At 38.6% G+C, this 20,336-nt stretch overlaps 1 protein-coding gene across 1 annotated transcript; it reads right to left on the bottom strand.

Annotated features, from left to right (window-relative positions):
* Window positions 1–1,882: 1,882 nt before the first annotated feature.
* On the bottom strand, window positions 1,883–10,214 carry LOC133133858 (protein shisa-7). The gene is made up of 5 exons (XM_061250154.1): window positions 9,550–10,214; window positions 8,605–8,759; window positions 8,164–8,229; window positions 6,991–7,179; window positions 1,883–6,602 (listed from the first exon to the last, which is right to left on the bottom strand). Exons 1-5 carry the CDS (start codon window positions 10,212–10,214, stop codon window positions 5,746–5,748), a joined length of 1,932 nt encoding a protein of 643 aa, XP_061106138.1. The 3' UTR covers window positions 1,883–5,745.
* Window positions 10,215–20,336: the final 10,122 nt, after the last annotated feature.

Below are 20,336 nucleotides of genomic sequence, written 5' to 3'. Positions count from 1 at the left end.
CCACTGGCTGCCTGTCATGGCTCGCATCAAATTCAAAACATTGGTGCTAGCCTTCCAAGCAGTTAAAGGGTCTTCCCCAGCTTATCTGCAAAAAATCATCAGACCCTACACCCCTGCCAGACCTCTTCGTTCAGCCTCCACAGGCCGCTTGGCACCTCCCCCTCTCAGAACCTCCACCTCACGCTCACAACTACTGTCTGTTCTGGCTCCACGGTGGTGGAACGAACTCCCCGTTGAGGTCAGAACTATAGAATCCCTCCCCACCTTCAAGCGCAAGCTGAAGACACACCTCTTCAAACAGCACCTCTCCCCATCCCTCCCTACCTCCCTGTGAACCTTAATTGTTGTCTCTGTGACTTGTGTATCAGTATTTTAGTTGGCTAGGTAAGCAGTGTTTGGATAGTTAACTTTGGTGACTTTTGCTCTGTTTGTTTGTTTGTTCAAAAAAAAAAAAAAAAAATGGCCCTTGTCCTTATCTTTGTTGTACAGGTAGCAGTTGAAATTGTACTTACCTCTGGGGTCTTTCAGCGAACTTATCCCTGGTTATGGGTATGCACTTTGTTGTACGTCGCTCTGGATAAGAGCGTCTGCCAAATGCCAATAATGTAATGTAATGTAATGAAGAGGGTTGTTGATAAGTGCAAACAATGATCTGCATAGAGGGAAGGTCCAAAATCCCTCCAAAATGTGTTCCTTAACCTTGTCAAGCATTAAAGGAAAAGACTCCATGCTGTTATCCTTGCCAGAGGTGGACACACCACGTACTGAACCAGGGGTGCCAATAAATATAGAACCTTGATTTTGGTGAAATCTGTTTTTTTATTAAAGTAATATTATCAATATATATTAAATATCTTTGTGTACATTGCCACTCAGGCTTAAGGCTTGTAAGACTTGGCTACAGTGAATTTTGGTGGCACAGCAATAACCCAGGAGGCATATTTAGCCATTCAAATTAGGAAAAAAATAAACTTAGTAAAACTGACAACCTTGTAAATCAATCACCAACAAATTCGGGACAATAGTGAGTTTAAAGGTAAATTCTAGTCACAAAATCTTGAAATAGTATCTATAGACCATGGCATTAATTGCAGAGACAAAAAAATAATGATTTGAGACTCCCATCCTAAATCATCAATATAAACTGTGGGACCAGTCTTGTTACCCTTTGATGTATAGAGCTTCTTTACATTTTATTGTGATGAATAGTATATCTCAAATGTGATCTAGCTAAGCTAAGGCATTGCATATTTTATATCAACCTTATTTGACTCATACTTGTTTTTGCTGTAATATAGCAAAGCAATCTCTTGACCTCTGACTGTTTAGCATGTCTGTTCTGTTCTGACAAGTGTCCAATGCAACACCAAATCATTTTCATGTAACTCACTCAATCACTCAAAACTACCATGTAATATTATTGCCTTAAATTTCATTGCTGATATATTGAAGTTTACATATCACTCCATGTTGCATTCATATCTAGATCACTTTCAAGTGGTCCTACATCAGTTCCCTTGGGTGTCAGTAACCACTAAGTGATTTGTTCACTGATACATAGATACACGTTAACAAAAGAAAAAAAAGAAAAAAAGATTCTTGCTTTTTTGATGTTAACGTGCTTTGCTGATATTTCTGGGATGACCACCCATAAAATGTCAACCCCATCTCCTCTTCAGGCATACCATATCTGCTAGCTACATGCTCATCAGTTCATGATGTCACCACCTATGAGAGGATGGACTTCCTCTCAGATCCTTACCCAATTTTAATTTGTTCAGCAAAGTACAGAGCATATTTCTATTCTTTTTTTAAATGCCATAGAAAATAGATTTCAGAGTATTTTTTTAACTGTATTTTTTCAGAAAATGACCACAACATATTGACATTTTTATTTTTTATTAACTGAATGTTATTTTACAAACGTGAGATTTTTATCACCATTGTAACCAAGAACGGGGGTTGTGCAGTTGGCAGGTGGGAGTCTTCACTTACAAGATTCTTCTCTTCTTTTTTCTACCAAGACGGGTAATATAATTTTACCCATGCAATTTACCAATATATGCAAAATAAACAGAGATATAGGTTATCCCTCATCCTGCTGACACATGTACCTCACCAAAATAAACTCCTCACTTCACAAACCTGCCAACCCCCATGCTATGAAACACAAGACAACACATTATACACACACCTTTATCCCCCCACCCTCCCAATTCAATTCCTCAACACACACACACGCAAACACACAGAAAATGTCTTTGACAGGTCTCAACCATGAACAGGCACACAGAAATAGCTAGGATTTATTTAAATCCAAATGACAAATCACTATCTAATGATTTTCCTAAAATTCATAATGTAATAAAAATGAAAATATTGACAAATTCGTGCCTTACACATTATCCTCTTCCCCTCAATTAACAACCTTTTAAAAACCAAATGCCTATATAAGTGAGTGTTCAAATGAGTTGTTAATATTAGAATTGAGCAAAGTTTACTTTGTGTTTCTTGTTAGATCCCTTAACAGCTGTTATAATGTGATCTACCTTCTAGCAAAATCTAGTACATTCCTCAGATTATTCCTCAACTTTCTCCAAAACTTGAAAAAAAAAAACATTTTAAAGAGAATATTTACTGGTACTTTTTTTTCTAGATTTTATAAGCCATATCAATTCATACATTTTGAATATTATTTAAAATGACCCAGTAATATTCTGCCCAGGTACACCTTGAATTAAGAATGAAAGAAAGTTTGTTACTTAAGGCTTTTTGTAAAAAGAAAAAATGTTTTTTAAAAGTACAATTAAGCCCTAAGCCATTTCTAGTATTTACTTGGCCTACAATTCTTTGAGATGCTGGGATCTAAAAATAAATCAATCTTGCTTAATTCTGCTTTCTGTGGATTCCCTGAAAAAGGATTTTCTGACTTTTAAAATCTTAATTCAGATAGCTACAACCCCTTTTACAAAATTTGCAATAAACATTCGTATACACGCAGGCACACACACGCAGACACACATGCACACCATGACATCATAATTCGGCACTGTGACATCGTCATAACTGGCCGTGACATCATCAAGCTTTTTATCATCTAATCTGGCCCATTTTTATTCAACCAATTCTCAATGCATTCAACTCAAATAAGAGTGTCTGGGACATCAAAGTAGTATGTATTGAGTGGTTGCTCAAAAATATTTCACCCCTGTTTGCATCTGCAAATTCATCCGTAATTCAAATATTAAAAACCAGGAAACATTGAGAAACCACAGTGAAAATAAAATTAAAAAATTAAAAAATTAAATAATAATATAAGAATAATAAGAATAATAAGAATAATAATACACAGGATAATCAAGAATAATGATAGTAACCAACAACAATAATCAATAATAATAATCATTATAATCATGACCAGAACAAACACAGACATATAGAGTGTATAGGAAGATTGTCTGTCTGAATAGTCTTTTATAGCCTATTCATCTCCAACCTCAGCCAAGGGGTGAAGGCAGTGAGAGAATACTCAAACCACACGAACCCACTGAGCCACTCATGAGAGATAGCCATTGCATTCAGTCATATACTTGCAAAGATGTAAAGTGGCACCTCTCTCCAGCTGGCAATCATGGTTAGTTTTGCAACCCTTTATAGTTTGTCAAACGTGGTCATCACCTTTCAGTAAAAAAAAAAAGCATCTGAATCCATTTTCACATGATTCTCCTTACATGTGACAATCTCCATCCTCTCTTTCATTCTGTAGTAAACATATATTAATATTTTTGCAGAATATAGATTTACAAGACATAAAGTATGCCTGTCTCTGTTTTGTGAATATTATCGGGTTTCTGTGTGCAATACCAAAGGTTTGCCTTGGTATACCATAATGGTACACCTGTGCAGAATAATTTAATTTTTATGTTTTTACACTTATAAACTCCAGATATGGACATCAGTATTCACATTAGTGTCTGTATTAACACAAAAATAAATGTAAGCTTCTGATAGAATACAGACGACAGACACACATACAAGATTTTCAGAATAGCCCTTAATGTTACTAAACGTTCATAATACCCCCATAAAGTTGTGGTGAAGTGAGTTATCTAAAGAGCAGAGTTTGCTTTTAGTGAAGGACAACTCAGCTTTTTCACTCAATACCTAGTCTTATCTCAGGAAAGCAATGACTACTGATTAAACTCCACAGATGAAATTGTGCAGCACCATCTTGTTAGAGCCAGATCTCTGCACAGAACTGGCTGACAGTTTACAAACCACTGTGCTGTCACTCCAATGTCAAATGATTTAGTTGAATCAGTTTCCCTGGAAAATGCTGATTGTCAGGCATGTTGTTCAGTTGGTTTTCTGTGTGACTTCTCCAGTCTGATCATTCATGTTACAGTTAAGTTGCATTGTCCAACCCAGGTACCTCTGTTCCCCATACCAAGCTGACAGTTTAGTTTCTCTAAATAACGACTAATACGGCATCACCCATATTGTGTGCTGAAAATTGTATTTATCTTGTCAATGCACACATATTAAGCAAGAGGATTATTCAAGTCGATTTAAATGCACAACTTTCCACTTCATTGTTAGTTATCACTTCTAGCCAAACATCATGAAAAACATCAACCAATGAAGAAGCATTAGGATGCTAACTCAATTCAATCATCTCACCTGGCAAAGCAGGCAAGCCTCCGTTGTCCAGTTAGTATACTATGGCTGCTAATTTAGTTTGTAGCTGCTGTTATCCATGTAGAAAGCTTACATTAAAGCATTTGCTTTATCACATTCCGTTGAATGCTTGATCACTTAGTTGTCCAATCAGTGCATTACATAAACCAGTGTAATGTTGTCCATATCAAACATGTCATCCTGTCCAACAAGATCATCAGAGAGTACCGATTCATTAACAGATGTTTCCTTAAGTAGGATGACAGACTTCATGAGTACAGAGTCCAGTCCCATTCTTTATTGGTTTCAGCTAAATCACATCCAATTAAGAATGATGAAAAATGAGCGGACCAAGAATATTTTTGTTCCATTGTATGACTCGATGCTTTGATACATGCTTCTCTAGGCCTGAGAGCAACTTTAAAATCCAGTCAGTTTGCTGAAAATCGTTTTTTTTGTTTGTTTGTTTTTTTGTTGTCAAATTAGATCTTCTGATTCAAGTTGCTCTCTTTTCCTCCAATCTTTTTGCCATAGCAAACATCTTTCAGTAGCTTCTTGTCCTTCTAGATTCTTTATCATTCCACTCTGTCAGTTTTCTCTCCATCTTTGCGTTCTTTATTTAATGGCCGCTCTCTCCTCAAATATGGCTCAATAGTTTGTTTGTTTGTTTTTAATTCCAAGACATTTACAAAAACACAAATAAAGTCATTCTTCTCTGCATTTGGTTACATCTTCAGTCTTGTGGTTTCCCTCTTCCCTCTTTTTATCTTTCCCTGCTGCCAATCTTTCTCTCATATCTCCTGGCACCATAATGTAAAGCAAAATTGATAAGAAATATGGCTGACATTTTGCAAATATAAAAATAGCAGGATAATATTCTCCTCCTAATAACTACTTTGATTCAAATCGATTCTTTCACCAAATCAGGGTCTGCTCATGTCCCCATTACCCATCTTTCTTTCTCTGTCACCCTCTTTAGCCACCATTTATGTCGGCTTCTGCTCTGTCTCCTTCACTACCACTCTTCTACTTGAACACCTAAACCCTCTCTTCTCCATCTCTCTTTTTTCACACCGTCACTTCATTTTTACTCCCTGTCCTCAAACCTTGACTCCCACCCCCTCCGCCGCTACCTCCTCCACCACCACCAGGGATAAAATGTAACTGTTCAATGGTGTTCTGCCTCTTAGCTGCAAAAGCTAACCTCCTGGCGTTATGGCCTAGCGTCCCTGTCCCTCCCCCAGGCACCTCCCCCCACCCCACAACTCCTCCCCCATGCCCCGACATGACCACGTTCCTCTCCTGCTCCCTACCCGAGGTAGGGTGGGAATTCATCTTGATCATATGGTGTCGATCGAGTGAGGGGGTGGCACACACATTTTGCTGAGACTGTGCTTTTTGGTGATGGGTAAGCCGGGGTAAAGTTGGGGTCATCCCTCCAAAATCGCCCATGCCTACCCCTGTACTGACCCTTTCGGTCAATCGGTCAGGCGACATAAGGAGCCTCTCTTGTGACTTCCGAAGGGTTTGGGTGTTTGAGCTCTTAGCTGCAGCTGCTGCTGCTGCCATAGCTTTGTAATACTGGTGCTGTTGGTTCTTGGATAGCCTGGATAAAGTGTTGCCATCACCCACTGTCAGCAACTGCTCTTGTGACATCACTCTTCGTGGAGGCTTGGACAGTGTGTCAAAATTAGGGTTGTATTGTGGCTGAGGGGGTTGTAAGGGATATGGGTTGGGGGTTGCAGGGGGGCCAGAAGGTACGTGTATTCGTGGACGAGAAGCGTGCAGAGGGAGGGTACCCCTGGCACCAAGGGTGTAGTCCCCACCCCAGTGGAGGTGGTGCTGAGAAGAATGAAATGAAGGAGGGGCGTTGTTGGGCCGCCGTTTGGAGGTGTAGTAGCCAGAGTACTCATCCAGATCTTTTTCTGTTTGGATATTTTTTAGGAAAATGTGGAATGGAAAAGGGAGGGGATGAGTTAGGAAGCGTGGATATTTGAGGAGTAAGAAGGCAGGATCGTTGTGGAGAGATGGTCATGAGGGGGAGGGGAGCAGGGATACAAAGGAAGAGAATGTAACGTAAGCCACACTGTGCAAAGACACATTTCCATATGCTTGAATTTTTTTAAATTCTAATACCTTACCTTGACCACTCACATTTATCTACCTAAAAGGTCGAAATCAACTCCTTCCTTTCAACCTTTCAAATCAAATTAAATCAAAACTCTACTCGATGAAACATATTCAGCATGCTAGGAGTCTCTCCTCACCACAGATACACACACAAAATTGTACTTCCCTTCCTCCCCCACTCACCAAGCCTCTTCAGTGAGCAGTATCTGTTGATCTCAGGTTTCATGGCAGTCTCATATGAAGGAGGCAGCTGGGCCAGGTTGTGTAGGGAATGATGGAAGGATGGATGAGCGGCAGAGGTGTTATTGTGTTTGCTAGAGAGAAGAGTCCCTGAAGAGGCCAGCTGGGCGTTATTCATGCGGGGCGCACGCTCTGAAAATGGGAAGCATATTGAGCACACCCACTCAATCAAAAAGTATTCAAGGATGTCTTTTGACTTCACACACAGCCACTTAAATATTTTACGACAAGCACAATAACACAAAACATTCAAAACAAAAACACATTGTCCAAGAATTTCATATCATATTTTCTGAAATAAAATTGCAGTTCACAATGAATGTAGGTAAGCACACATCAAAACAATATAACAGTAATTAACTGCAAGAAAAAAAAAAGTCAGCAGGAGACCTGGAAACACATAATAGGTGTTTACAGGGGTACACGTTCAAACTGTATAAGTCAAATGCGAATGAGTAATTGATTCCACTTCTGAGGACATACAAGCTTTAAAAGGAAAGACTACAAAGAATGAGACAATATGTTCGGTTTTCCAGCAAATGATCATCTAAAGGCATGAGAGACTGTGCTGGAAACATGATGTACAAAACTAAACAGCATTAAACAGAAACAAGGCACCAATCCAGCCAATGGAGAAGCATAACAGACACAAGACCGAGAGAAGCAAGACAAGCAGCAGAACTGTGTATTTATTTGAACATGGTAAAAATGATAGAAAGGGTACTGAGGTGCTTTCTGGACAGGGATCAGCAGAAAATGCAGTAGGTTAGCGAAGCAAAAGTGACTGTAATCCAAGTAGGAAAAGCCAAAGCTGAGGACTCAGTGAAAACAGGAAAACATCACAATATTGTCAACTGAAGTACGGGAAAGAACTGCCATCCACAAAGGTCTTCCTTTTAGTAAAGATATAATATGAACATTAACATTGCTTTGGAATATAACAGGGTATAGTATAGCTATATAGTGTGCTGTTCTCCTCTTTTCATTGTGAATAATTTCCAGTTTCTTCAAATAAGGCATGACTTGGGACAGGACTCCTAAGTGAATGACACACTAGTTTGCTGCCACAATGACTGTATGAGCCATATGCCATACACACTGCACTAATTCCCTTACCGATGGTAGCAGTGTGTTTGGGGCTGGAGCCAGACAGATGGATAAAATTGTGGTGCAAATTCCCCACTGCAAAATAGAACAAAGCCATCAGCTTTATACCTCTGTGTGCGCATATGTGTGCGTGTGTATGTGTATGTGCATGTACTTGTGTGTATGTATGCCTGCGTACGTGTCCGCACGCACATATGTATGTATGTTTTTGGTGTGCGTGCATTAGATGAAGGGCTGCATCACTGTGTTCCACACAGCCATCTCCTCTAAGTGTTATGGATTACATATAAGGCCAGTGCAAATTGTAACACTTGCTTGCAGGATATGTTAGTCTTTCTCTCTTTAGTCTATTACCATTCACAGCCACACTGTCCCCCTCCCTGTATCTATGCAGCTATTTGGCTTGTCCGCATTCAAAATGTGGGTACAATGAACAAAGAGTCCACTTACTGCGGTTGTCTTTACTCTGCACACCAGGAGTGTAAAGATTTTTGGGGGGTCGGCCAAGGGTTCCTTCATTCACCCCAGAGCCCAGAGCAACGCTGTTGTTTCTCTCCCCTTGCTGGACTGGGCTTGATTGGTGGCGTAATATATCAACCAGAGCTCTGAGAAAGAATGATGAGGAGGAAGGAAGAATGCATGTCATTGAGTATAGTATAACCCGATTTGGTCAATTTTCGTTATCCATTGTATTTCCCTTATCATGAATTGCAAATCTATTAAATTAATATAACTGTATTCAAACTGAATGAGGCTCATTTAGAAATCATGTGAGACCTTGCTCCTTTTCCTGTAATTTGTCAATTTCGCACATTTATTTCCCTAAAACCAATATAGACCAATAACACCAGTAAAAGGTTCTTAGGGTTATCTACACAATATGTTTTGTACAGTGGGACTTTTTATAGTATATGGCAGCCATATTATATGAAAATGTTCCCATTTCAATGGCTTATATTATATACAGCCCTTATAATATGTGGCTCAGAATGTGTTCTATAAGTAAGCTTGGCATGAACCAAGCATTGAATATCTGGAAAATAACAACTTGGTCGTACTATATAATTGTGCCTTCAGACAAACAGGAAAAAGGGAGAAGGAAGGGAGAAAATAAGAAACGGAGAGCCGATATGAGCAGCACTCATTCTCAGACATCACAGGTGAAACATGTATAGTCTGATGTGAATATTAACTTTTGTGGTCGCTGCAACAATGACTTCAAATTATATGAAATAAAAATAATGTTCAATTACTTGTACAGTTTTGCACCCATGCACTGTAGTTGGCAGCTGGCCAAAACGTTAACGAGCCCAGTACCAAGCGAACCATACTTTTAGAGCCACGGAGAGACACGAATTAGCAATACTACAGAAACCCAATGCATTAACTTCTCACCTTGGCACGTTGATGTCCCTGTGTCTGGGCCGACGTGAAGCCTTGTGGAAGGCCACTTTAATGCCAACTGCCACAGCTAGGGTGAAGGATATCACCCCCCCAATGACATAAACAGTGTTGTTGCTCTGCTGCCGGAGAGGGTCGAAGCCTGGGTCAGGCCCGTGGTCCAGCGGAATGGTGGCAGGCGGTGGGGTGTTGGCCCATACTGGAGAGTCATAGTTGTTGCAGGAGTTCTGGTCCAACCGGTTGCTGCGGTGTTGGCAGCAGAACCGGTAGTGGCAGGTCCCACAACAGTATATGAACGAATCTTTCGAGCAGTTGAAAGTGAAGTCATACTGTCCCATGACATCATAGTAGCCTCTGCAGACATCCATGTCCACAAGTCGTTTGGGAGGAGGTGCTAAGGCAGCGCCCAGGGGGGGCTTGAGCGCCTCTGCGGTCATGTTCCTCGGAAGCATCATTTGCGGCAAGGGCTTCGGAGGAGTTTCAGCCACTTGAACAGGTGGTTTTGATCTTCCCAAGGTGGGCGCTGTTCGCTTGTTGCCATGAATGGCCAACAGAAGCAAAGCGGGGCTCCCGGGACTGTGACTTGTTGCAGGGTGCTCAGTAGAGCTTGTTGCAATGGCAATAACAGGGCCAAAAATTAAGAAAAGAATGAGGGACATGGGGTGATATTTAGCAGATGTCATTTTGTTTTTTTTAAAGAAAAGTGTCTGCTTTAATTGAAGCTGAGTCAATGCAATTCAACACTGTATCTGCTCTTCAGTGGTATTCACAATATTGATTTACAGAGCAGCCATAAAATGTCCAAATCTCTTACCAAAAATAACAGCATGGAAGAATTCTACCTCTTTATAGAGTGAATGAAGACAATGCTAAGATCTGAATGAAAGAAAACTGATAATGTTCTAGCTCTAAAACACAATTATTGAATTCAAGTCTATGAAGCTGTTGCTTGGGCAACAGGCATTGTTCTTAACACGACCTGCTGGCAGAGAGCAAGCACCAGCACTGCTATGAAAGGTTGCCAGTGTGAACCATGGGTGGTGACAATATATATATATATTTATATATTTCTAAAAAGGCTAATAATAATCTGGACAAAATGCAATGCCCCAGGGTACTCCTGTTGTAATAAAGCTCACTGCTCAATGAGATTGAATGTAATAATAATATTGAACTTTAAAAAAAGTCAGTTGAAGTAAAAAAAAAAAATGTTGTAAAAACAGATATAAAAATATAACTCCTTTGCACGTTTCTGAATAAATCTGATTTATTCCTTCTCTCTCCGTGAAGAGTCCCTACAAAATATTTGAAAATCACAATGGAACATATGTAAGCTTCGCAATCTGAAGTTGTCTTAAGCTGTTCACAAAAAAGAATGAGTATATTTCAGCTTTTTTTTTTTTTTTTTTTAACAACTCCACTTGGCCCAGATGTCCACTCAGTTCTTTGCTGGTTGAGATTCTCAAATAGACCAGAGTGGTCGCTTGTCAAATTTCCAAAAAACGTCCAGGACAAGGGGAAAAAAATATTTTTTTGTAATATTAAAATCTTTGTCCAGTTCAGTTTTAGTCCAACCAACTCTGTTCCATGACATATATATTAGAAACACATAACTTCCATTCTCAAAACCCAGTCAAATTTAGATAAAAAAAGACTTTAGTTCTTGAATATTCAGTCCTCCTTTTAAAAACAAAGCTTCAGATCTCCAGATCTAACAACGTGTAAAAAGGTTTATGTCTATGGACGCCTCCATTCCAATACGTTTATACCTCCTAAATTGAAATTAAGTTCAGCTCTGTTGCAGAGAAAATAGACTTCTCTTACTGACTGAATAATTCAACATTGAACGTCCGGTATACAAACTGTAGCTAGTTTAGTCTGTCTGAACAAAGAACATTTATAAAGGCTTAGGGGAAACCTATCTATTGTTTCAGTGTAAACTTTTCTGTAGTTTAATAGTAAGGACTCTGTGTAAATATGGCACTGTATGTAACTTGTGTAAACTTTGATATCACTCCATTCCTAAACTTATCAGTATAGCTTACTTTAGCTTCATAAACTGGCTGGTTTATGAGGTTTACGGTTGTGTAATTTTAAATATGTACTAAGTACTGATAAATCCGTATTCTTACATCCTAAACTGGTTTGACAAAAGATAAATTAGTCAACAATTATACATAATGTAGCTGAATTTAGCAATTTGAGATAATGTTAAAAGAGAAAAATGTTTCTTAGAAAATGGCAAGCAATGGAAAGATCACACTATAATAGACTCAAAAATTGTAAACTTCCTTCAAACCTACCACTCTCTTTGAGTAGGTTTATATTTTTGTAGCATGCAGTACTGCCCTTGTAAACAATCTCATACAGAGAGGAATTCCAAATGCAGTCCCTACCGTAAGTCACCAATTCCTCTCTGCTCTTTTTGTCATTCATTCAGAGAGAAAGAGTGAGATGTTGTTCTAAAACTTTAGAACATGGTATGGCACAAACAAAAAGTCTGAAACAAAATTATAAATATACTTTTAAGGGCAAGTGTCGTCTGTAAACCTCTTTTCAATATGTAAACTTCCTATTTTCCTTCTGTGATTACTACCACAATTTCTTAAATTATTTGGCACTTGTAAAAGTGGCACTTGAAAATTCTTGAATATTTGACCTGTAAACCTTCCTGCAAAAAAAGAAAATGTATAGATATTTATATATTACTTAGCTCTTTCATATGAATTGTAAACAATTTGCTGGCAGTTGTAGAAGTTTTTTTTATCACTGTAAACAAATCTATGAGGGCTAAATTTGGCAGTGTTACTGTGCGGTACTTAATACTTTGACAGTTTACTCCATTACAATAATTTTTACTAGGGTAATGCTGTAAAAATTGTTACAATTGTATTGCCAGCTTCAAATCTATATTTTTGTGGTTGTCTATTTAATTAATTTCCCTTCGATATGCCTGTTTAGTGTACGATTGCTTGGAATTCACTTTTTGTATGTTGAGAAAAGTACCACAGTACAACATGCAGGGGTGTGTGCGGTGTATGACGAGTTAGGTGAGAATGGAGTTAGGGGGAGGAATACCACAAACAGATTACTTTATATGAGAGAGGAGTACAAAGGGGTAGTGAAGGGACACATTCAACAGAAGAATACCTTATAAAAAGCAGCATGTTAGTCTGTGACCCACTTGAAAGACTATTTCTACTTGACAGGCAAGTGATAAAGAGAGGTAGGTTGGACAAACTGTCCGGTTACTGAGATGAAGGGGCGGGGGGGTGGAAAGAGAAGACAGGACAGGAGGGTGAAAGTAGAAAGAAAATGAGAGAAGAGGAAGTGGCTGAGTGGTCTATGTGTGTTTGGGCCCTCCCGAGTGGTATCTCTGCTCTGGGTTCAACTCAGCCCAACAGAATAGAACAAATGTGGGCCTAGTTCCGCTTCTAGCAGGAAAACGCTCCCCTGCCCACAGAACAGACATGAAAAGATCTGGACACATTCGGCGCTACAAAACCTCCCAGGAAAAAGTATACAGTACTGCTTCTAGGGCCTTCCTACAGTTGACTATGCTCATTACAGTGTTTTTGATATATACTTATATATTAGCTACTGTGCAGTAAAGTCAACTCCATAGCTGAAAGGTGACTTTGCTTCAACCGCAATGGGAAATCAAAAGTATAAGATAATTCAAACTCTCATCTCCGCTGACTTATACATCCATAGGTATATCTAACTAAATGTATTATTGTTGTATGTCATTTTAAATAAGATGTCAGTATTGTTGTTGTTGTTGTTACTGTTACTCTCAAATACACTGCTATGAGGATTACAGCATCTGAAATAGCATTGATAATAAGAACAATGATAAATTATTTATGGTATCAATTGTACAAATGAATTTACATATAAGTTACAAATAAAACATTAAACTTGTAAATTAATTTACATGTAGATATGTTTCAATATTACAACATATTTTATGTGTGTATAAAATCAATTCTACAATCAGTATTCCAAGTTTTATGCATGTAAAATCCCTTAGTTTTTTCAGTGGTGGTGTGGACTTTGCAAGATAATGTCAGAGATTTCTGGTTCGGAGAAGTTTTGAAGATCCAACACAATTGATCCCATTTTTCTACTGTATTGGAATGTAAAATACACAGGAGGTTGGGAAGAATGAGTGGATGATGAAATGTGTGTTATATTTAGGATGTGAGAAGTGACACAATGTGTTAAGGAATTTTACGAGAGATAAAAAGATTCAAGATTGAGTCAATCTGATGTAATCCCCTGATTAATAAGAATAATAAGAATCAGGCAAAAATCTGCCTATATCTTGAAACTAGCAAATGCCTATAGAATGCACATGAAATATAAATACAGGCAATCATATGCATCCTTAAATCCACATTATAAATGCACTAATACTCCAACTGACGGATAGTGTTTGATTCAAATAAATATTCAATTGGGTCGTAAATGTTTCACATAAATAGAGTAAATATGAAGCAATCTTATCCTGAATTTGTGATTTTCAACCTTACTTTCCCTGCTTACTGATGTACCTTCTTAAATTTAAATATTCATGAAATATTAAAAAATATATGGTGAGATGGAGTCTCCCATCACTTCACAGACAGTTGGTGCACGGTGGCAGGGGTTAAAAAATCTTAAGAACAACACTTCCTTTTCTTGTCTTCGACACAAATTTGTCACGTGCTCCTTAAAAAAATCACTAATGGCGAAATAAAAATGTTTGAATGATGTAAAATCTCTGCTCACTGTGACTCCAGTGAATGTTTTTTCAGTTTTCTTAGGATGTTCTTTGATCTTTACTTCTTGATTTTCTTCAGTTTTTTATCATCTCAATCAACACTTCATTCTGCCTGTAACAAAAGAAATAATGAATTCTATGAATGAAAACATATTGGAGGATGCAAACAACTCCCTCATCCAAAAAAACAACAAGAAAACGCTCACCTCTGCAGACATCACCATTTCCATGTCAATAATTAGTAACAGAACATGGCATTGTATATTTTTTAACAAATGAAAACCTTTTTTGTAAACTCACCAAATATTGTAACCAAAATTGGGCTTCTGGTAATAGCCTCAGAGCTTAGGGGAATGCATACAGTGTTTAATTCGTATTACAGTGCTATTCACTGCAGTGAATACACCGTTTTGTAATTTACTCTGCACTTGTGATCATTAAATTCTGTAGATGTCTACATGTCAGTAGGATGTCTGTGCAAAAAGTAAATCTTGCATTCTAGTACTGTTGCCTTCCCTATATTATTCATGTACATACACCTCAATCTGTTTTAGACTACACAAACGTTTACTACAGTAAAACCTAAAACAGAGCCACATACTGCAGTAAATTGTCTATCAATGTGACCTGAAGACTGGAATGAAAACCCCATACCAGTACTGAGATGCAGACAGGTGACAGGTCAGATGACCAATGCACCATGACTCAAACTTCACATTGTTTTACAGCAAGCAAATAAAGGTCTGACACAGTCACTCTGGAAACCAATAAAACATATCCTTTAAATCCATCTAATCAATTTACAAAACTAAAATACATGTTAATAAAAACAGTTTCATAAAGAGCATTTTTCAATACGAATATCCCAGTGAAACCATTCATCTTCTTGCAAATATGTTAAATGGAAAATCAGCCAAGCAGGGTAGCTAAGCAGAAAACGGGTTAATTCAGACACAAAGAGACAGATAGAGTGGGGTAAGTAATACAGATTTAGTTAACTAAATTGACAGGATTGAACAAAATGATTAAGTTAAATTAGCCATAAATATATGACCTCTTAATTAAGCATGGAGAGGACTTTAATGGCAACAGCCTTACAGTCTGAATGAATGGACACTATACCACACTAAAATGGAATGATATAACATAAACTAAATAAGCTGGGGAGAGTTCATCAGGCAATCACAAAAGAGGATTGGCACATGCTTGGGAAGACAAAAACCTGGATAGCTACATGGCAAGGGTTTCAGTGAAAAGAGAGGTAGAGTAAAAGATTAAATAGTAAACAGGAACATGGAGAGATGGAGGGGGCTTAGTGGGAGTGTTGTGTGTGGGAGGGAAAGATTTTTTTGAGCAAATGGCTTTCATTAAATGAATAAACACAGTATTCATGAGAAAATCAGACAAGCATACAGCTAAGAGGATGGACAGAGAAAGCCAGTTACAGACTTTAATATGACTACCAAAACGCAGCTCTTCATAATATGAACTTATTTAACCATCTGCATGTCAGTTATTTCCAAGGGTATTTAACTTCATATAGAATTTGTCAGGCTGTAGACTGCCGTTCTATAGAGCTCCCTCATCCCCTTGGTCTATTGCTCTCTCTCTCTTTGCTTTTCTTTCTCCCTCTCTCTCGCAGTGTCAGTGCGTGGGCTGAAGCAGCTAACTCTCTCAGAATAGCACTGCAGTACTGACAGAGAGAGAGAGAAAGAGAGATGGAAAAAGAGAGAATCAAGGGGGTGGAAACAAGTATTTTCTCTGCTCCCTTTCGCTATTTTTTTATTTCTGTAGCTTTCTCTACAAATTGTTTTATCTATCGCTTACAAAATCACAGTAATCTGTTGATTTCTTACACCCTTTGCTCCTTGCTACCTGCAAATCTAGCCTTTTCTCTGCAGTTTCTCACACTCAATCCATGTCTCTCAGTTTCTCCGTAGAATTATTGTTATTTTTGCATCATCCACTGCCTCCATGAAAACTTGACCAATAGCATTACCATTCTTAAAATGATTGATTAAATCACTCTGAAATTACAGTTGTTTTTTTATCATGTTAAAAGCAGACACATTTGCGATGAACAAAATATTATTTTAAATGGCATGCCACTTGTGGCTGCTTCAGTGTTCGTTTGCTATGCACATACTGTGGTACCTTGATTTAAGGCAACAGGCATGGTCTTAGGAAATTATTCTTCCCTGCTAATGTAGCACTGCAGTTGTAGTGGAGGGAGGGGGGGACACAAGAGCACATACTAAGAGAGAGCGCCATGCGAGAGAGAGAGAGAGAGAGAGAGAGAGAGAGAGAGAGAGAGAGAGAGAGAGAGAGCCTCCGAATGAAATATGCAGAAAAGAGTACACCATTATATGGCATGGCATCATGCACTTCTATGCGTGCATACTAGATGAGTGACATACCAGCAGTGTATCACATATCAAAGTATAATCATATTAGTGTGGCAGAATATCAGTATTAGACACCATGATGTCAAATGTCGGTTCAGTGATTGCATATCAATGTTTCAGATTTTCTCAGAAGAATCGGGGCATAACCTTGTGGGGGTAATACGGGCATTGAGATGTCAAGAAGCACAGCAGTCCAAAGATGTCCAATACTGATGTCGTACTCTCCATTCACTGATAATTAACAACCATTCAGGAGAACATGACAGAGTACACACAGTGAAATCCTCCATATTATGACAGTAGCTAATATAAAGAACAAGGAAGCAGCCATGACTGGGTGATACACAGCGTGTCATAGTCGCAGCAAATCAGAGCTGACGCGCGTTTAGAAGTGATAATGGATGTGCATGTAACGGCACACTGCCTATGCAAATTAATTGACTAAATGATAAACTGCTGTGCACGTATCATCCTGTCTAGCACGCGTGCGTGCGTGCATGTGCGCGCGTATACACAATGAGTGTGTGTGAGCGTGCATGCTATGCTTATGTGCTGTGTATCTACTGTGTCAGCATATGTGTCAGGTGTGTCCTAGTCTGCATGTGTAGGTACAAAGTATTTTGTGTGTCGCAAATAAACGTCGACTTGAGAGCAATTACATCGTTATATGCAATACATTCATACCTCAGAATAAGATGACAAAATGATAGCCATGCAAAACAGGAGAGGAAGGGAGAGCAATGCAGGGGCCACAGAGACAAAGGAAACCCTATTTCTGTGCATATAATTACTAGGTATTGCAGCAACAACCCGAACAGTAAAATGAAGGTCTTACCTGCGTGTCGCGCGTTCTGATTCTGATGGATAAAACAGTTCCTTTGCAGGAGGCGACCACAATCGCAATAGCTTTTTCAGTAACTGGGAAAAAACTGTTTTTCACACGTAGGCTCCGCTTATAAGAATGATTATGTCAAACGAAATAGGCTTTAATCAGTAATGGTGGTAGATAATATACTCCCCTGGTTCTCTAAAAAATAAAGAAATCCGACAAGTTAAATGTGCTGAACTATTGGTGTACGTTGCCAATTGCAGGATATTGGTAAGATGCTTTGCTCCTTAAAGAATTCGTTAGTTTTCATCCCAATTTCGAGAGCAGTGTTTTCCGTTTCTTCGATTGAATCTCTGCTAATTCACCCTAAAATTGCGCGTTCATTTCAACAGGATGGATTAACAGGCTCGCTCAAGTGTGATCCTTGGTTGTATCGTGTTTCTATAATACCATGTTTTATTTGCTAATAGCCTGAATTGTGTACCCAGGAGAATAAATCATTCGTAAGATAGCTAGCTACATAAAAAAATCGATGTTTCGTTGTTTTGTTTTCGACGCATCAAAGACCCTCAAGCTAATAACATTTTTTAGAAAACCTTCAGGAAGGACGCCAAGGAACGTATTTTAAAGGTACGACATTTTGTAGAAATACAGCTAAATATGATTTTCTGTCTTGATTTATCGTAACGATACACTGCTCAATGCTCTCCTTCTTAATAAAACCCCTGCCGTATTGGCGATGGAATACTGGAGAAGGTACATGCTCTCACAACGGTCCGCTTTACGTCTTTTTTGTTCATTGATTGGCCCACACTGTTACCAATTAGTTGTCCGGAAAGACTGTGGAATGGGACGCTAACCAATCAGTGGGGAGATATTTTGCCCGTTTAGAAATGTTTCTGTGAAGCTATAGGCTTATGGACTAAATTATATACCCATGATTGGTTCAGACGACATTGAGACAAACCGACCTGTGAACAGTCACTTCAAGCAATGCACCGACGCTGTACAGTGACTGACACACGCACTTCAAAAACTGCCAGTGATGCGAGTAAATACCTATACAAACACAGAGGATATAATACGTTTCAGCTTGCTTAGCAAACAACCGAGCAAAGTTAGCAACACTCATAATCAGCGTCCTAGTTTCTTTTTCAACTTATTGTTTTCCATCGCAATTCCTGTATGTCTTTAGAACACGAATAAAACGATATTCTTACCACCAGTTGCCATAGCAACCAAGTCATTACATACGATGAATAGGATGGAAATTGAAGGTAATACGAGTCGAAAAAATAATTGTCACTGTAGACACAGGGGGGTTTTGCTAGAGGAACAATTTTCCTGAACATGCTTAATTAGCAATAATTAACTTATCATTGTCAAATGTAATTAGTAACAGAATTTCTGTGAAGCATTAAAAGACATAGGCTGACTGCAGTAGCCTAGTCTCTACGATGTGGTGTTCAGTTTAAATTATTTTCTTTTTACTGCCAGTGGCTCTCAATGTTGGATACCAGCAACTAAGAGCAATGAGCTGAAGTATTAATACATTTAGTGCCACATTGATATCATTTAATTGTGCAATAGCTTTTGTATATTCTGTAGAGAGGCCTTGAAAAACTTAGCAAAGTAAAACAAACAAATTGCTGTTAAAGTTTACATCACTTTGTGGACAAGCCATATATGCAAAATGTTAGAACACAAATTCCAAATCAGTTGTCGTTAAATTGCTTTTGATCAATTCTTGAGTTATATCAGCCACACTGTGGCATATTTAATCTGAAATACAGTGGCGTTAAGCTGCCTAAACCTTCCCATTGCCATATATTAATTTCAAATATCCAACAAAATACTTGTACATAAAAATCATGCTCAAAGTAATAGATAGTACTATATCCATACTATCTGATCATGGTTTTCAACCCAGGTCCCAACCCTTGCTAATTCTTCACACACCTCTGTGAAGAACACAAGCAATCACATAATTTCAGCCCCCTGGGAGCAGAGTTCCAAAACCCAAAAAGGTTGCACCATTTCCCAGCGACAGTTAATTGTACCACTTTGAACCTACTGTGACCTACTGTAAATGGCAGAGATTTTGGTAAGCAGTAGACTCCTAGCACATCCAGCGAATGTTCTACTCCAGGGGTTTGCAACGTCTGTCCTGGGGGACTACTGTTATCCTGGTTTTTTTCCCCAGTACAATTACAATTACAATCCCAGCAGTTTAACAATCTGTAATTTTTTATTAAATATTGTATATTTACCATTCAAAGCCGCCTTACAGTGCATCCAGAAAGTATTCACAGCGCTTCACTTTTCCCACATTTTGTTATGTTACAGCCTTATTCCAAAATGGAATAAATTCTTTTTTTTCCCCTCAATATTCTACACACAACACCCCATAATAACAACATGAAAGAAGTTTTGAAATTTCTGTAAATTTATTAAAAATAAAAAACGAAGAAATCACATGTACATAAGTATTCACAGCCTTTGCTCAATACTTTGTTGATGCACCTTTGGCAGCAATTACAGCCTCAAGTCTTTTTGAATATGATGCCACAAGTTTGGCACACCTATCTTTGGGCAGTTTCACCCATTCCTCTTTGCAGCACCTCTCAAGCTCCATCAGGTTGGATGGGGAGATGTTCAATTGGATTCAAGTCTGGGCTCTGGCTGGGCCACTCAAGGACATTCACAGAGTTGTCCTGAAGCCACTCCTTTGATATCTTGGCTGTGTGCTTAGGGTCGTTGAACTGCTGAAAGATGAACCGTC

The sequence above is a fragment of the Conger conger genome, chromosome 1, assembly GCF_963514075.1.
Source record: "Conger conger chromosome 1, fConCon1.1, whole genome shotgun sequence".
Taxonomy (NCBI): domain Eukaryota; kingdom Metazoa; phylum Chordata; class Actinopteri; order Anguilliformes; family Congridae; genus Conger; species Conger conger.
Note: the sequence above shows the minus strand (reverse complement) of the source record. Positions and strands in the feature narration are given on the sequence as shown.

What these genes read in the sequence shown, in the direction of transcription:
- LOC133133858 (XM_061250154.1), bottom strand. Translation starts at nt 10,214, where the DNA reads ATGTCCCTCATTCTTTTCTTAATTTTTGGCCCTGTTATTGCCATTGCA. An exon ending in GCAGAGTAAAGACAACCGCA is followed by an intron (nt 8,230 to 8,604) that starts GTAAGTGGACTC and finishes TCTATTTTGCAG; the next exon opens with TGGGGAATTTGCACCACAAT. An exon ending in CTGCTCACTGAAGAGGCTTG is followed by an intron (nt 6,603 to 6,990) that starts GTGAGTGGGGGA and finishes ATATCCAAACAG; the next exon opens with AAAAAGATCTGGATGAGTAC.